Source organism: Oxyura jamaicensis, chromosome Z (assembly GCF_011077185.1).
Source record: "Oxyura jamaicensis isolate SHBP4307 breed ruddy duck chromosome Z, BPBGC_Ojam_1.0, whole genome shotgun sequence".
In the NCBI taxonomy this organism is placed as follows: domain Eukaryota; kingdom Metazoa; phylum Chordata; class Aves; order Anseriformes; family Anatidae; genus Oxyura; species Oxyura jamaicensis.
In genome coordinates, this window is record NC_048926.1 from 61550175 (window position 1) to 61564528 (window position 14354).

Genomic DNA, 14354 nt, shown 5'->3' on the forward strand with positions numbered 1-14354 from the left:
TAAATTCCATGTCTTTGCGTTCTGTCTCAGCTGATAGATTGACTCAGCACCATCTACGCTGGAAATTTATGCTCTGCAAAGAAAACAGGAACTGAAAAAATCCAGCCCTTACTTGGGGTAGAAAATAAATCTAAGAGAAGTTCAGACCCAGCAGAGGTCAGAGCTGCTGGCCCATGTGTGCGTGGCGCACGGTAACACGTGGGTAAGCGTGACGTACCTTTGGTGCTTGTCTGCTCCAAAGGACCTGCAGCCAGGGGCTCTGGTGCCCTGCACTGTGACCTAGCAATGGGAAAAGCCTACGTGGATGGGGAGAGAAGGGAACTAAAAATCGCTGTTAGTCGATGCAACACCGTGTGTGGGAAAGGCATAGCTGTGAAAACACCGTGCGCAGTCCCGTGGGAAACTGCCCTGCAGAGCCTCGGTGTATTTTTTGTAGCTCAGGTCCGCAACACACCTTCTGTAACAAAAGCTGCGTGGAAAAAGGAACACAATGACAGACCTGGAGGAGCTTTTCACGCATGATGAAGTTTGGCTGCTGGGGTGACTGCTGCCTGACAGAGGCGTGACAGCAGCCTCTGCCTGTTCCCACAGCCCCGCTGCCCAGCCGGTCGTGCTCAGCCTGAACTCATTGGGCTCGTTCAACAACCTTCAGGGGCTGGCTCTGAACCATCCACCTAAATAGTAACAGAGGGCAGTGCTTTAAATCTGGGTGCCTCACACGCAGATTTGCACCACCAGGACATGTGTATTCCCTAACGTGCAGCGACAGGATCCAGACAGATCTGCTGCCATCTCTTCAGGTCAGTGGGAAGAGCACTAGCTCGCGCGTGCTCTCACCTTGCTCTCAGGGAAAGCAACGGGCAGCTTGGTTGCATGCACTGAAATGCCCCACAGTCTCAAAAACAAGACATAGGGATTTACTGCTATGCTTACTGCTCCTGGTTTAAAACACGGCTGTCCAAATATTTTTACTTAAAGTGTCATTTCACAGCAGAAATATCACCTCGGTAGAGAGACACGGCAGCAACAGCCAAGGCGCAGTAAGTAATTAGTTTTAGCCTGGAAAATGGGGATGCCTGTATACCTGCTTAATGGCTATTACTTGCATAAACACTTAAGTTTTTTTCCCACAGGCTGTGCCTTCTGTTTTAGTAGCAGATAAGACCTCAGAGCTGTACCTCTCTAGTGGGTCTGCAAATGCCCTGTCCTTCATAAAAATCCATGCCTCATAATGCTAACTCTTCTCACTTCTCTTCATTTCTAACACTAATTAGTTCTGTTTGGACAGAGAATTGTCCTTCATTGTGTCTTTCTAGAGCTGATTCTCTAGTCTGGCAGCAAAAGCTGGCGATAATGAATCCTGAGGTGCTCTTTTGTATTCCTTTATCGCATTGCAGTTAGCTGTCTTCATGGGATTTCTAGCACCACTTCACTGTCCTGATTGCTATTGTAATTCAGGAGGATCTGAAGAATCAGCCTCTACAGGCTTAACAAAACAGCATATTTTAAAACAACAGCCTTAGTCATAGGCAGCATCTTTCCAGGATGAGGCAGTGTCAAACCGGTGAACCAGGGAAGGAAGGAGCTGCATTTGGTGCCACCACAGGCAGACAGCCGGCCAGTCTGGGAGCAGAGCAGCGAAGCAGCCGGCGTGCCAAACTCATACCTCACGCTGCCTTCCTGCCCCTGGGCTGTGAACAGAACAGGACGGATCCTGGGTGTATTTTAATGAGAGGAGAGAAGGAGAGGCAAATATTTCTAGAACACTGTTACTCTATGATTCCCTGACTCACAAGTCAACTGGGCCGCAGGAGTCAGCGCTGCTTTCTCTCGCCAGCTCCTCTCCAAGGGGCTGCTGCAGCGGGAGGCGCAGGAAGCACGGCCTCAGCACCTCGAGCACAGAGAAGATGAGCGCGGGTTCCCAGAAGAGGGAAGAAGCTCGTGATCTGAGAGGAGGGTTCGCTTCACCTCCAGCACAAGGACTCTGCTGCAGGGCACTCCAGAAGTCAGCGAGGGAAATCCCTGACTACAGTTTCCACGGAAAAACTCAGAATCAGTGTATTCGGAGGCCTGGAGCCTACTCTGACATCCACTACAACCAGTTTGCTCAGTAAGTGTGTAACACGCTGGTAACGACGACTTCTGTTTTACATTTTCACACTCAAAATATTCAGTGGACAGTTGTTAAACAGTTTTCAAGGGCTTTTTGTTTCAGGCTTCGGGGATGGTTTTAATAGGAAGGCGAGCTGACAGGGCCTAGCAGTTTCCCTGGTTTCAAGGCTACCACTGCACAGGAGGTGGAGCCCTGCCAGAGCCATGCGGGAAATTATACAACACAGGGCACATTTCTGTCAGTTTGGCCTCCACAAAATGACACCATGTATGGACCAGAAAAATGTAAGCAAGGTCTCGAGTACCCTGTGTTTTCCCTCCTGTCTGGGCTTTTCGAGACATGTTCGGGTTTTATATGCCAGAAACCTTCCCAGGCAGATTTTCCTGCCCTTGCTCATCTCGTCCAGAATTCCCCGATGTTGCAAACAGGAAGCTGCTCTCCCCTGGCAAGCAGAGAGATGATTTTCCTGCCCTTGGCTTAGAGTGCAAAGCTAACTCCCCTCCTGGTGAAAGCACAAGCTATCACCCCTCTGCCCTGGCATCAAGAGCCCCTCTAGCTCTTGCCAAATCCAGAGCAAAAGAGGAGTAACAAGCTCTCCCTGTATCAGGAGGTAACAACGGGGCAGAGCAGTCAGGGGCGCTCGGGGCTGATTATCCTCCCTCTGACAGCCCTGGGAGCATCCTTTCCCCCGCGGAAGCATTGCCTGTGGCAAGCACAGCCCCAGCTCTGGCAGGGGGAGCACGGTCTGCACGACCCTGGCCAGGAGCCCCCTCCGAAGGGCCCGCACGCACTGCCCAGCCCCTTGCTTTGCTTGCAGGCCTTTCCCAACACCCTCCTCTTGCGGTTTAAAGCCTGGCACGCTCCTTCGTCCTCTGCCTTCTCCTGTTCCAGCCGAACAGGGTGGCACGTAATTATTTTCTCTAGGCATTCGGCTCCTCTTTTCTCAGGAGATCACAGTGGGACATTCAAAAGGAATGCAGATAAATTCCTCTCCTTTCACCAGCAGTTAGATTTCCTCAGATGTTAGTTTAAACTAACATCTTATGTCAGACTTGCATGCAGGACCCTCAAGCCAATTCAAAAGCACGCTTGCCTCTCTGGTTTGGGTTGGCCTGCTAAGGAAAGCAACTAATATATAACACATTTTTTTGTGTGTTGTTAAGAAGCAACAAAACAACACTACACGGACACCAGAAGAGTGCTAAAACTGCCCTCTTCACGTGCCGTGCCTTCCTGCCTCACCCCCTGGGCACTGCCAGACCTGAGATCGCCCGTGCTGCCTGCCGCCCGTGCAGAAGGGCCCTGCTCTGACCACGCAGAAGGCGGTGGATGCTTTAAACACACCTTGCATACAGTGTGCTTCTGCACGGATCTTTTGATCCTTTTTTTTTCTTCTTCCAGTTGCTTAGAGTGGGTCTCAGGAGCCAGTGGGTACCAGGCCAGGTGCAGTCCTGGAAACCACAGAGCAGCAGCAGAAAGGAAGGACGGGCCTGGGGGAGGCAGCAGCGTGCTGTGCGCTGTGCTCCAGCCTCCCACCACCTCTGCCAGCCCAGCCTGGAGGCTTTCCAGGCCTGGAGCTATTTGGAGCTCTCTGTGACAACGGTATCGGAGCGCACAGCACTCAGATAACCACTCCGTGGTAAGGAGAACTACTTATTCCATGTCAATAACACGGAAAAAGGAAAATGACAGTTATCTGTGATGCGCGCAGGAGTAATAGCTACCCAGGGCGCTTCAGAGGAGTCTGTCTCTTGTATCACCGTGAGTCATTTCTCTTCTTGCAAGAGCCCTCCCAGTGGGGTTCTCTGGGGGAATTTCCGCAGGCACGCCGTGCCCCCTGAGCCCTTCAGGCAGCCAGGGGAAACCGCAGCAGGAGACTGCACAGTCATACAACAGACAGAGATCCTTGAAATTTGCAGTGACTGCAGTACAAGCCAGTGTCTGGCTTTCAAACGTTTCACAGGTCTGCGTCTCCCCATTCAGTGGGCATGCAATGAGAGCCTAGGAATAGGCAAATATATATATATATACATATAAAAAAGCAGCAGGTGATGCACTGGAAAAACTTATCAGTAGCTCCTGCATTGACACCCCCCCAATCCCTTCCCTTTTATCCGCTGTAGGCGAAGACCACACAGAAGCTATTGCAGTAAGACGGATTTTCTGTGTCCTACTGGAGATACCCACAGTTTCCAGTTCCAGAGAGGCACTGCAGCAGTTCTGGGGGGGAAGGAAGGGGAAGAGAGAAACCTGTTTGCCAGTCCTACTGATTGCTCCCCTTTTCCCTCTACGTGGTGACTTTCCAATTAACAGCGTCACGTATCATCTTCTCTGGGTCAGAAGTCGCCAAGGGATGGTAAACGTACTGCTTGCTGTGTTGCCAAATGGAGGGTCACCCTTTTGTGAGGTAGATACTGAAACACATCTAGACTGACATAATTCGTGTAACCCTGCACAGCCCTCGGAGATCATCGTTTTGTGCCCACTGATCACCCAGCTGGGGTCTGAACAGTCACGGTGGCTATAGTGTGTCTCGTCTGCCATGACTGTCACCGCCCTTCCTGCCCACATATTCTATATATCTGTATAAATACATACAGAAAATACAACCCTGTGCAGAAAGAAAAGCTGTCAGAAACTGGCAATGCAATGTGAGGCTGCAGGAGGACTTCAACAGCTACAGCATTCCTACCAAGGCTTGGGGAGAGGGAGAAGTTTCTGTCTTTCCAGCTTGGCCATTTTTCACGGAATGAAAAAACTTAGTTTGGAAAAGAAAAAAAATCAGTTTCCTCACCATTGTTATCGCCCTGCTAAAGCAATTTTCCCTCTGGAAATTTTCTTACCGCCTCCTCCCTGCCGTATCTAATGCATTTACAACCAAGTATGTGCCCACTAAGTTAAAAGCTCACACAAGTAAATCCTCAGTGCTCCTTTCCCCTGCTGCAGCAGAGCAGAACGCGCCAGCGAGGAACACGTAATTTTAGGGTCTCCCTCCGAGACTGTGCAACACACCTGTCTTTGGGGCACTCACACCAGATCCTCTCTCATAAAACTGGCCTCTGGCACAATCACTTGTGCGTCGATGCCAGGCCATAAGGCTGCTGGGAATGCACTTCAGCTCTCCCAAGAATAAAGTATTTCCTGCCAACAAGCCTGTTTATGGATGTGTTAAGCTCAAGAGAATGGTATTTAGAGGCTTCATGTCCATCGACACATTCCATCATTCCATCAGGAAAGGAGAGGAGGAAAAACAAAATTGCTAAAGACTGGCAGAAAGTATTTACGCTTGGCTGGAAGAGAACTGCCCCTAAACTATCGGACCAAGCCTGCGATGCCACTGCCGTGGTCACCCAGCTGTAACTGTGACGATACGGAACTTGCAGGTAACTCGTATTCCTACTCGTTAACACGGCGGTCAGGGATAACAAAAGCTGTTTCTGTGGAAAGCCCATAGGACGGGTTTTGATGCTGAATGCTGCTCTGGGATGCCCTGAGTCCTACTACAACAGATGTGTTATGAAACAATACATGAAGAATTGCTCCCGCCTTGGATTTCTGCTGATGGGCACGACCAGCGGAAACTCAGGGAGCTTCGAGACACATTGTTGGTTCCAGATTTAAGAGAAAGTCCAGAGCGGAGCGAAGATAGGCTCCTTCTGCAGACAGAACTGTTCTGTTGCAGAGCTGTTTGCAGGCTACGAACGTAGAAATGCTTCCCAGCTACACTAAAATGCAAACCGTAACTGCATCCTGCTGTTTTATTTGGGTTTCACTCTATTTCAATTAACTCAGAGGAACCTGACAGCTCTGCAGCCACAGAAGGACAGAATGGGAAAGCAGCAGTGGGGGGGAGCTGCCAGAGCTTTTGTCTCTGTGAGGACAGGATGGGGAGAGGGGCAGCAAGCAGGGCTGCTGATTGATATCACATTCCCTCTCAGAGAGAGAGGGAAGCAAAAGCAAATGGATTTCTGAATTGCCGAGTCCGGGTCTCCTCACCTTGCAGCTGCTGGCTGGCCCCTGCCCCAGCGTCTGCTGCCTGCGGGAACGGCAGATAGGCTCGACAGCTGGTTGCGTCCACTAATTACAACCAGTACCGAAATACTCCCAAACATTTGCATTTAAACGTTGCCTCTAGACTGCAGATTCAGTGTGCCAGTATTCACTTGTTTCGCATCTTCCTCCTGCCACCCCCCAAAAACACAGTCACTGTGCCAAAGCATTTTTTTTTCACCTCTAATTCTGGTCCTAGTTCTTTGGTGGTGGGAGGGTGCCAGGGGGAGCCACCAGGACCTCCTGGTCCACAGGCAGCGTCAGCACGTGTTTTCCCATGTGGGCAGGAAGGGCACTGAGGAGCTGGTGAAGAGTTAAATCCACTTTATCCCTACAGATTCCACTCACCTCAGGCCGTTTTGTGTTGTTGTAGCACAGAAGAAAATGTATTTCAATTACTTTGAAAACTCTTCTGTGGATCCATGAGGGTACAAATTTCGTTGCATCTGAGGCTCCCATTTATCCCAGTACCACAGTTAGGAATTGCTGGTATTTCTTAGCATAGCTGTTGCTAAACCAGTTCCAGTATGTTTTTCCCACGTGCTAGACAGACTTTCTACCCATTTCCAGAGAGAAGACTTCAGGATAAGGAGACTAAGCATTCAGGTTGTCTTGGCTGGCACACTGATTAGGGAGAAAAATACCCTGTCCATACAGCTCACGGAAACTGTGCTTGAGCCCCACTGGCAGTAGCAATCACATTTAGTACAGTCATATTTCCATTACACAGAGAGCCTTCACTCCAAAATTTATGTACAGTTTAATCCGATTATTTTTCTTCCCCATTTCTGCCTGACAAACTGTACTTGCTAGGCCCCTGGCTGGAAATCCATGCTAATCAACTTAAGGCATAGTAGATAAAGCAATTTTTTTTCCCTCTGTGTTGTCAGCAAACCACATTTCATGACTTTACTCGGGTTTCTACTAAGGTCACTGGCACCAAAATCCAGGAAGAAATAACAAGACCAGTTTGATCAAAACCACCAGTGGAGCTGCTCACTGGACTGGACTGGAGTGTAGGGGATGTGGGGGAGGCCATGGCTCTGAACAATGTTTATGCGAGTAACTTTGTTGATGGTTTTTATCCACCCACACAAAAACGACGGTTTTAATTATTGTAACCACAGAATTTTGTTTCTTGCATCAAGCAAACTAATTGTTTAGTGACTGCCGGACTATTAAGAAAACTAAGTATTCAGGCTGCCAGGCTATTAAGCCAACGGTATGAGATGTATTGATTTTGCAGTGGTAATGATCCTTACATTTTTACGTAATGCCTTTCAGGCTTAAGTGTCCCTAAGGCACACTGCAAGTTGCACCTACGAAAAAGCTCTCCAGGACTGAAACACCAGAGCTGCCTGAGAGGATCTCCTACCATTAGAGAGGGAGCAAACATCAGAAAAGCAAAATACACTCTCCTCAGCCAAAGTTCTTGGTAGCATTTTGGACAGGTTCAAAATACAATAACCTGATTAGACATTACATAGCCACGTCTTACATAAGGTGGAAGAAGTAATAGAAACAACAATCGGAACAGTGAGTGTATTGGTCATGAAGTTTACCAGAGTTGGTGCAGTGAAAACTGCTGCACAAACAAACACCTAGTTAATGTGTAACTGTACTGAAAGCTTTGGCTAAAACCTGGCTATTGATAAAAGCAGTTTGTCAAGACATCAATTTTCTCTCTCATTGGAAAGCTAATGTTTCTTGCAACAATGTTCTTTGTAATTGAATTGTGGCTTACACACTTACACCTTACACGCTCAGGAGGCAAATGCAGCATCTGAGTCATCAAAATCACTGTTAATTCCCACTCCTGTAACTCCTTCCCAAGTTCTAACCTGCAAACAACCTTCTTAGCCAAAGATCAGAATTCAAACTCCATCATTATTAAAGGTTTTCTGCATGCCTTCAAGCAAGTCATGTCACTGCTTTGTGTCCATACTCTTGCCTGAATGTGGAACAAACTCCCTGTTATTTCAAGGGTTTCTTACGGATAAAGCTCACCTGAATTTTAAAGAACTTTAAGAGGAATGGAGTGGAGCACCATGGAAGGACTTTTATCAAGTTAAGAACAAGAGCAAAAGAGAGGGGAAGATTAGAACTTTGATCCTTTTCCATCTCACAGGAAAAATCTGTGATCAATCCTAAAAAACATTTGAGGGCATGGGCTTGGAACTAAATCTCACCCTAGACCCACAGAACCAGTCATGTCTCTGGTAAGGGAGGACACTTACCGCCTGAGTGCATTTGTGAGCTCAGCAGTCAGTTCACTCTCGTTGTATGGTCTCAGCTCAGCTAGTGTTAACGGTGTTGCGTTGCCATCGCTGCATTCCTGAGAAATGAGGCAAGACCATCTCCACTGAATTTACTTATCATCTTAATGGAGAAACTCTTAAAAAGCTCTATGTACGCAGCTACTTTTGAAATGGAAGTGGAATAAACATCAGTGTCACAAAAATACAGCAGCACATTGATATAACAAGAAATGGACTAGCAAATTAACACTGTACAAATCCTTCTGATGTTTCCTAAACTACCACAGTTCACTGATTTGCAAAATGTTGCTATCGTGTGCATAAGCTGGTGCCTTGCATTGCTTTTGACCCCACACTTGAATCAAAGAATGTAGATGATGCTTTGCCAGGAACTGTTAAGTAAGGGCACAATCGTTCACTAGCTCTGGATTTTATTTTTAAACACACTTAGAAGCACTAGAAGAACAGGATTAAAGTTTTTCTAGGTATCAGTACTTCTTCATGCAAATTATTAATGCAAATGCAGAAATCTGTTTATATTTTATCATATTAAGGGGAAAAAAGTTTTAGTTCTGGAATCATTGCACAGTGATCTGCAAAAAGAGACTGTCATTACAATGCTCTATTTGCTTCATAGAAATATGCTCTAATTTTTCATGTATGGGGCCTTGGAGAGAATCATGTTTTATTTAGACTTTCTTCCACTATCTGCTTCCAGTGAGTGGCAACAGGCAAGACATAACACGCTTAGCCACACTAGTTTGACAAGAGTGGCTTTGTTGTACTCCTCCCCAGAATGACAACCTTATTTTAGCCCAGGCTTAACAGTAGCTCTCAAAAGTCAAAGGATGGAAAAAAAACAACCAACTACCAGAGAACAGAGAAAAGACATGAACATACAAACACAAGAGCAGAATGATTAACATGTTTAAAGACTGCTGTAGAGAGGTGGGGGACACAATACATTTTGTTTATGCTGATTTTAGAAACTTATTTTGACTCCTGACCTTGCCCAATTTGTCTTTGCTTCCACTGCTGGTTGAGCTGAGAGACCTCATTCTCTGCTCTTTTTGCTCTTCCACTTCAGACTTCAAGTGCTCGATGTGAACAAGGTAAGCCTGTTCCTGGGCCTCTCGAGTGCTCAGTTTCAATTCCAATGCTTTCTTCTCTTTTTCCAGTAGGTAAAGCTGTGCCTTGAGCTCTGCCATCTCCTCCTGTTGAAGAAACAATAACAGCATGATGTTTCATGGGATCTAAATACATAAAAGAAGATAAGATTAAACAAGGTATTCTTCTACTTCCATGAAGTTTTCTTTCCATGAAGAACACTGTCAGCATCCAGAAGGCTTTTTATGACTGCACGTCCTATTTGTCAGAAGGCCATTATGTTTTAAGAGTGACTACGCTGAGCTCATCCCTCCATCTATCTCAGATATAACGTGATGCCTGAATTAGAGTATCAGGGATCTGAGAGGGTTGCCACAGCTGCTGAAACTTCTTTTGTTCTACCTTGCACTTCTACATTGCCCTTCATGCTGCCTAAAAACAGGAGTGTCTGATCTGCTCATCAAACAGCTCCCTGAATGACAGAATCCAGTTTTTTATTGATACATAAGAATTAGAGTTGGTTTATCTCCTTACAATGGCATATGTTTGAGGGACTAGGACATGTACGCCTGCCTCGCACTACCAGCCTCTGCAGTAGAACAAGTTAGTTAAAAAGGGCAACCGAGTATGGCATCATCAGATACCTATTTTTAATATTCTTTCTCTAGATGGCCAGAATCCCAACTATATACAACTGCATGGTCACAAAACTGCACTCTTTATTATTCTTCCATAAATATTATCCACAGAAAATGGATACTGGTACCTCATAAAAGGAAACTCAATTCTGAAGGCTAGTTCTTGTGTGCAATCATAGAATCACAGAATATCCCGAGTTGGAAGGGACCCACAAGGATCATCGAGTCCAACTCCTGGCACCACACAGGACAACCCCAAAATTCAGACCATGTGACTAAGTGCACAGTGCAAATGCTTCTTTAACTCCGACAGGCTTGGTGCAGTGACTGCTTCCCTGGGGAGAATCGATCTACCATTCTGATATTTTTGACATTGTAACACAACTGCTATGTGGGGAGAGTCTTCTACTGTAACACCTACTCTGACAGTGACTGGGCAAAAGCATAAGAACAAGGCATGAGTGAGGTGACCCTTCTTTCAGCACTTGCTCCCAACCTCCCATGAATTGCGGCAAATGGGCTTTCTGAATAAGAAGGCCCTTTGTGTTTAAGGACTCTTTAGAAAAGTTTCTTCCATGGCATTCAGAACTTATGAAAACCCAGCACCACAAAACCTTTAGAGAAATAGCCCTAAAACTTAATGTAGATTATACTAAATAAATAAATAAATGAACCAGACAATCAAACACACAAAAGACCCTCAAAATAACAACAACGAAAAAGCTAGAATCACGTTCTCATTATCAGGTCATGGCAAGCTCTAGTCCATCCCACATGTTAACGCTGATTTCATGCAGTAACACAGCTCAGAACAAACTTGTTCACTTTGTAACATCTCTGAAAGAAATAAGTTTCTTGCTGGATGCCCAGCCTAAAAACAAATCGCAATGAAATACATATTCTAGTCACAAGAATACCTCAGGAGCCTTGTCTCATTCTTCAAAAATAATTCTCTTTGTAAGATAACTGTTATTAAAGAAGATTATATAAACAATGTCAAGACCTATATAGATTTTCTCTGTAGAAGAAAACTTGTTCCTAACAAAAATTCATTGTCCGGTTTAAATGTAGACAGTGCATACATGTGTAGTACAGTTACAGAGAGCATACTGTAGCCAAGGTAATCACTGCCTTGTTCAGAAATACCATCCATGCAAACATAAGATCGACGTCCTAAAAGCCCTCAGGCTTAGAAAGGTTTTATGAGCTTTAAAATCATTCATTTTTTCATCTACTTGTTTGTGGATTGAAAGTTAGAAACACAATCTGTTTCATTCTATATGGTTTAGAGAAATTTAAATGTTAGGCAAACTTAACATTAATTTCCCTTGTGAACAGTAAAAATGTAAATAATGATGAGGCAACTTAGTTAGAGCAACTTAACTGGATTGTCTGGTATACTTAAAGCATATACATTTAGCTTCTTAATCCTCTATTTCTAAGGCCATTAATCTACTTAGCCTGTTCAGTGAAGGCTGAGATGTAATTTAAGCAGAGTATTTTGGCACTTATGTGAGCAGAAAATATTCTTGACAGAGGGGTACAGTCAATCTGCATGGGAGGGACATGACACAATCTTCCAAGACTAGAAGCTGAAGCTAGGCAAATTCAGCCTAGAAAAAAGGGACATCGGTGTTCTAAGAGAAGAAGGAAAATTTAACCTCTGGATCAATGGAGCTATGGAACTTAATTTATTCATCGCTTCAGTTTTTACTTAAAGACTGGATGTTTGTTTGTACTACATATCTTAGCTCAGAACAAATTTGAGGACAAATGAAGGGTTAACTACTTCTTTTATGAAGACAGTAAGCTTAGATCATCACACAGTCACTGTGAGTCCACAAATCTGTATCCTGTCACAAGAGAAATACGAACTCCCAAAACACCCCACATCCATTAGTTTTCTCCTCTCAAGGCAATGGGACTTTGAAGAAGAGATGCTCAGAGAAAGAAAGGATAAAGTGGAAAAATTGAAAGGAACAGAAATGGATGCAATAAGGTTGAAGTTGAAAACTAAAACTACACTTGAAGATTCTGGTATCGACACTTAAAATCTGTGAGACAGGGTGACAACTTGTAAGATTCCACGTGGAAAAATTTAAGTAACTCAAGTTCACTTATAGAGTTAATTAGTCTTTACATGATTTCTAAGATAACATCCGAGTTTAATTTCAATGACAATATAGCTTTTGCATATCTACTATCCTGCTTTGTTTTGTTTTGTTTTTAATTACAGGAAGGTAGTGAATTATTGTGTAGTTTAATGTAGCAGTTTTTTCATAGCATGGGCCTGAAGCACAAGTGTCCCGTACAAAATGAAACACCGAAGGAGGAGGTGGACAGCTGTTACACTTCCAGTTGATTGAAGATGACTTGGGTAACCCATGCAACTTCACAAGCTTCAAGTGACAAACCACTCACTGAAGAATTAATTCCTTGAATTAGGTATATTTTGTACTTGTAGTCATATTCCAGTTCTGAATTTGGGTGAAAACTAGAATAAGAATGAAACATCCCAACTCAGTATAATCAGAAACACCACATCATCCTCCAAATTAAAATTTGTATTGGATGTGGTCACATCAAACGAATAAAACTGTGAGGACCCTTATGTGGCAAAAAGTTCTAGAATTCATGAACAGGGAGGGGTGCCACGTGGATCACTGTACACAAGGTGGAATCTTTCAGAAGAAAAACAAGTATTGGAGTTTATAAGAGCAGTGTTCTGGTTAAGTGTGTTTTACTATAAACATGTGTAAGAGCGCTAAATGTTGTAACAAAGGTGGACAGAAGTATTTTTAACATTCTCAGCAAAGAGTAGACTGCAGTCGCAAAGCAGTATTATCACCACCTGTACACCAAAGAAGAAAAATTATCTGTGTAGAAAGCTGAGTCTTCTTATATAGGTTAAATGTACTTTGAAATGGAGAAAGACTACAAACCAAAAATTATTTACACCCATCAGAAGTAATCTCCTTGCTAAATGGGGCATAACAACAACTGACCTCAATGCAAGACCCACAGAATGACGACAAACCACATACAGGAATATATTTGGAAACATGGTTAATTATTGCTTGAAGCAAAGATTTGGATTTTACAGAAGCACCAGTGGACCACTAGGCCTTAGACTCTGGATAAGTTAAAAAAATAAACAAGGCAACAGGAGAACAGTACAAAATATGAGGCTTCCAGATACCAGCTCCAACCCATCCTTTTGTGGATCTGCTTCATCAGTAATAAAGAACACTTGGTGTAAAAGCATTATCAGAACTTCATCAGCACAGATACGTGAAGCAATGTAACTGATGCAGTGATCAGTTTTAACTGTGAGTTGCGAATGAAAGGCGACAGAAGGTGCAGCAGAGATGCTAAGCGAATGCAAGTTTCAAGAACAAAGCAGCAGGTCCTAAGACTCAACAATGCAGCAAATCCTCGAGCAGCTCAATCAAGCTGTATCATCTTTGCTACGAATGTGGAAGGGAGGAATCAGATAAAGATGCTAGATGATGAAGCACAGATGAGTACATCTGCTTCAACTTAAAGAAGAAAGCAGACGTACTATTCTCTATAAACTGCATGTGCCAAACAATAGATAAAATACCACACTCTGAAAGCCAAGAAGTTTGTGAGTCCTGCCCATAGATTTAGCTATGCTACAGCTTAGGACAGAGATGAGCAAGGTGTAACGCAGACCTAAGCAACAACCATGGATGGTAATAAGGTCACACATTCTCTTGGGAGCAAAGCATGCAAAATGTGGCTCTGAGTCCATGTATTTTGTAATGCTTTACATGCTGAAGAAAGGTGGGAGTTTTCAATTTCTGTAGAAGGAGAGCACTTACTAACAATTCCTTTTCAAGTTTTGACGAGATTGAGTTTTCACCATATCCCTTTCAGAAATCTAGAAATTTTCTGCAGTTTTGAATTCCAGTAAAGTACAGCAAATAATAACCAATGAACACTACTGACATTTTCTCTGTGCCTGAAATGACTGAAGGTGATGCTAGGCACATGTGTAAGACGTGCATCTATTCCAGTATGCACTGAACAGAAACAATCAAGAAGAAAGATGACTTCTGGGAACAATTCCTGCATTGAAAACCCAGTGTGCTAGGTGCAGCCAAGTTATGGGTGGACACCTTACGTCAAAAGCAAGTTAGATAATTGTTTAGAGAATTAAAGGAT

At 44.3% G+C, this 14354-nt stretch overlaps 1 protein-coding gene across 3 annotated transcripts in view; it reads right to left on the minus strand.

Moving 5' to 3' along the window:
* MCC (MCC regulator of WNT signaling pathway) overlaps nucleotides 1-14354 on the minus strand; it is a 171516-nt gene that overhangs the window by 6678 nt on the left and 150484 nt on the right. For all 3 annotated transcript variants that reach the window (XM_035310944.1, XM_035310945.1, XM_035310946.1), the window contains 2 exons: nucleotides 9429-9635; nucleotides 8401-8498 (listed from right to left, as the gene is read on the minus strand). In XM_035310944.1, the coding sequence (XP_035166835.1) occupies nucleotides 8401-8498; nucleotides 9429-9635 (305 nt within the window). The remainder of the gene's footprint in view (nucleotides 1-8400; nucleotides 8499-9428; nucleotides 9636-14354) is intronic.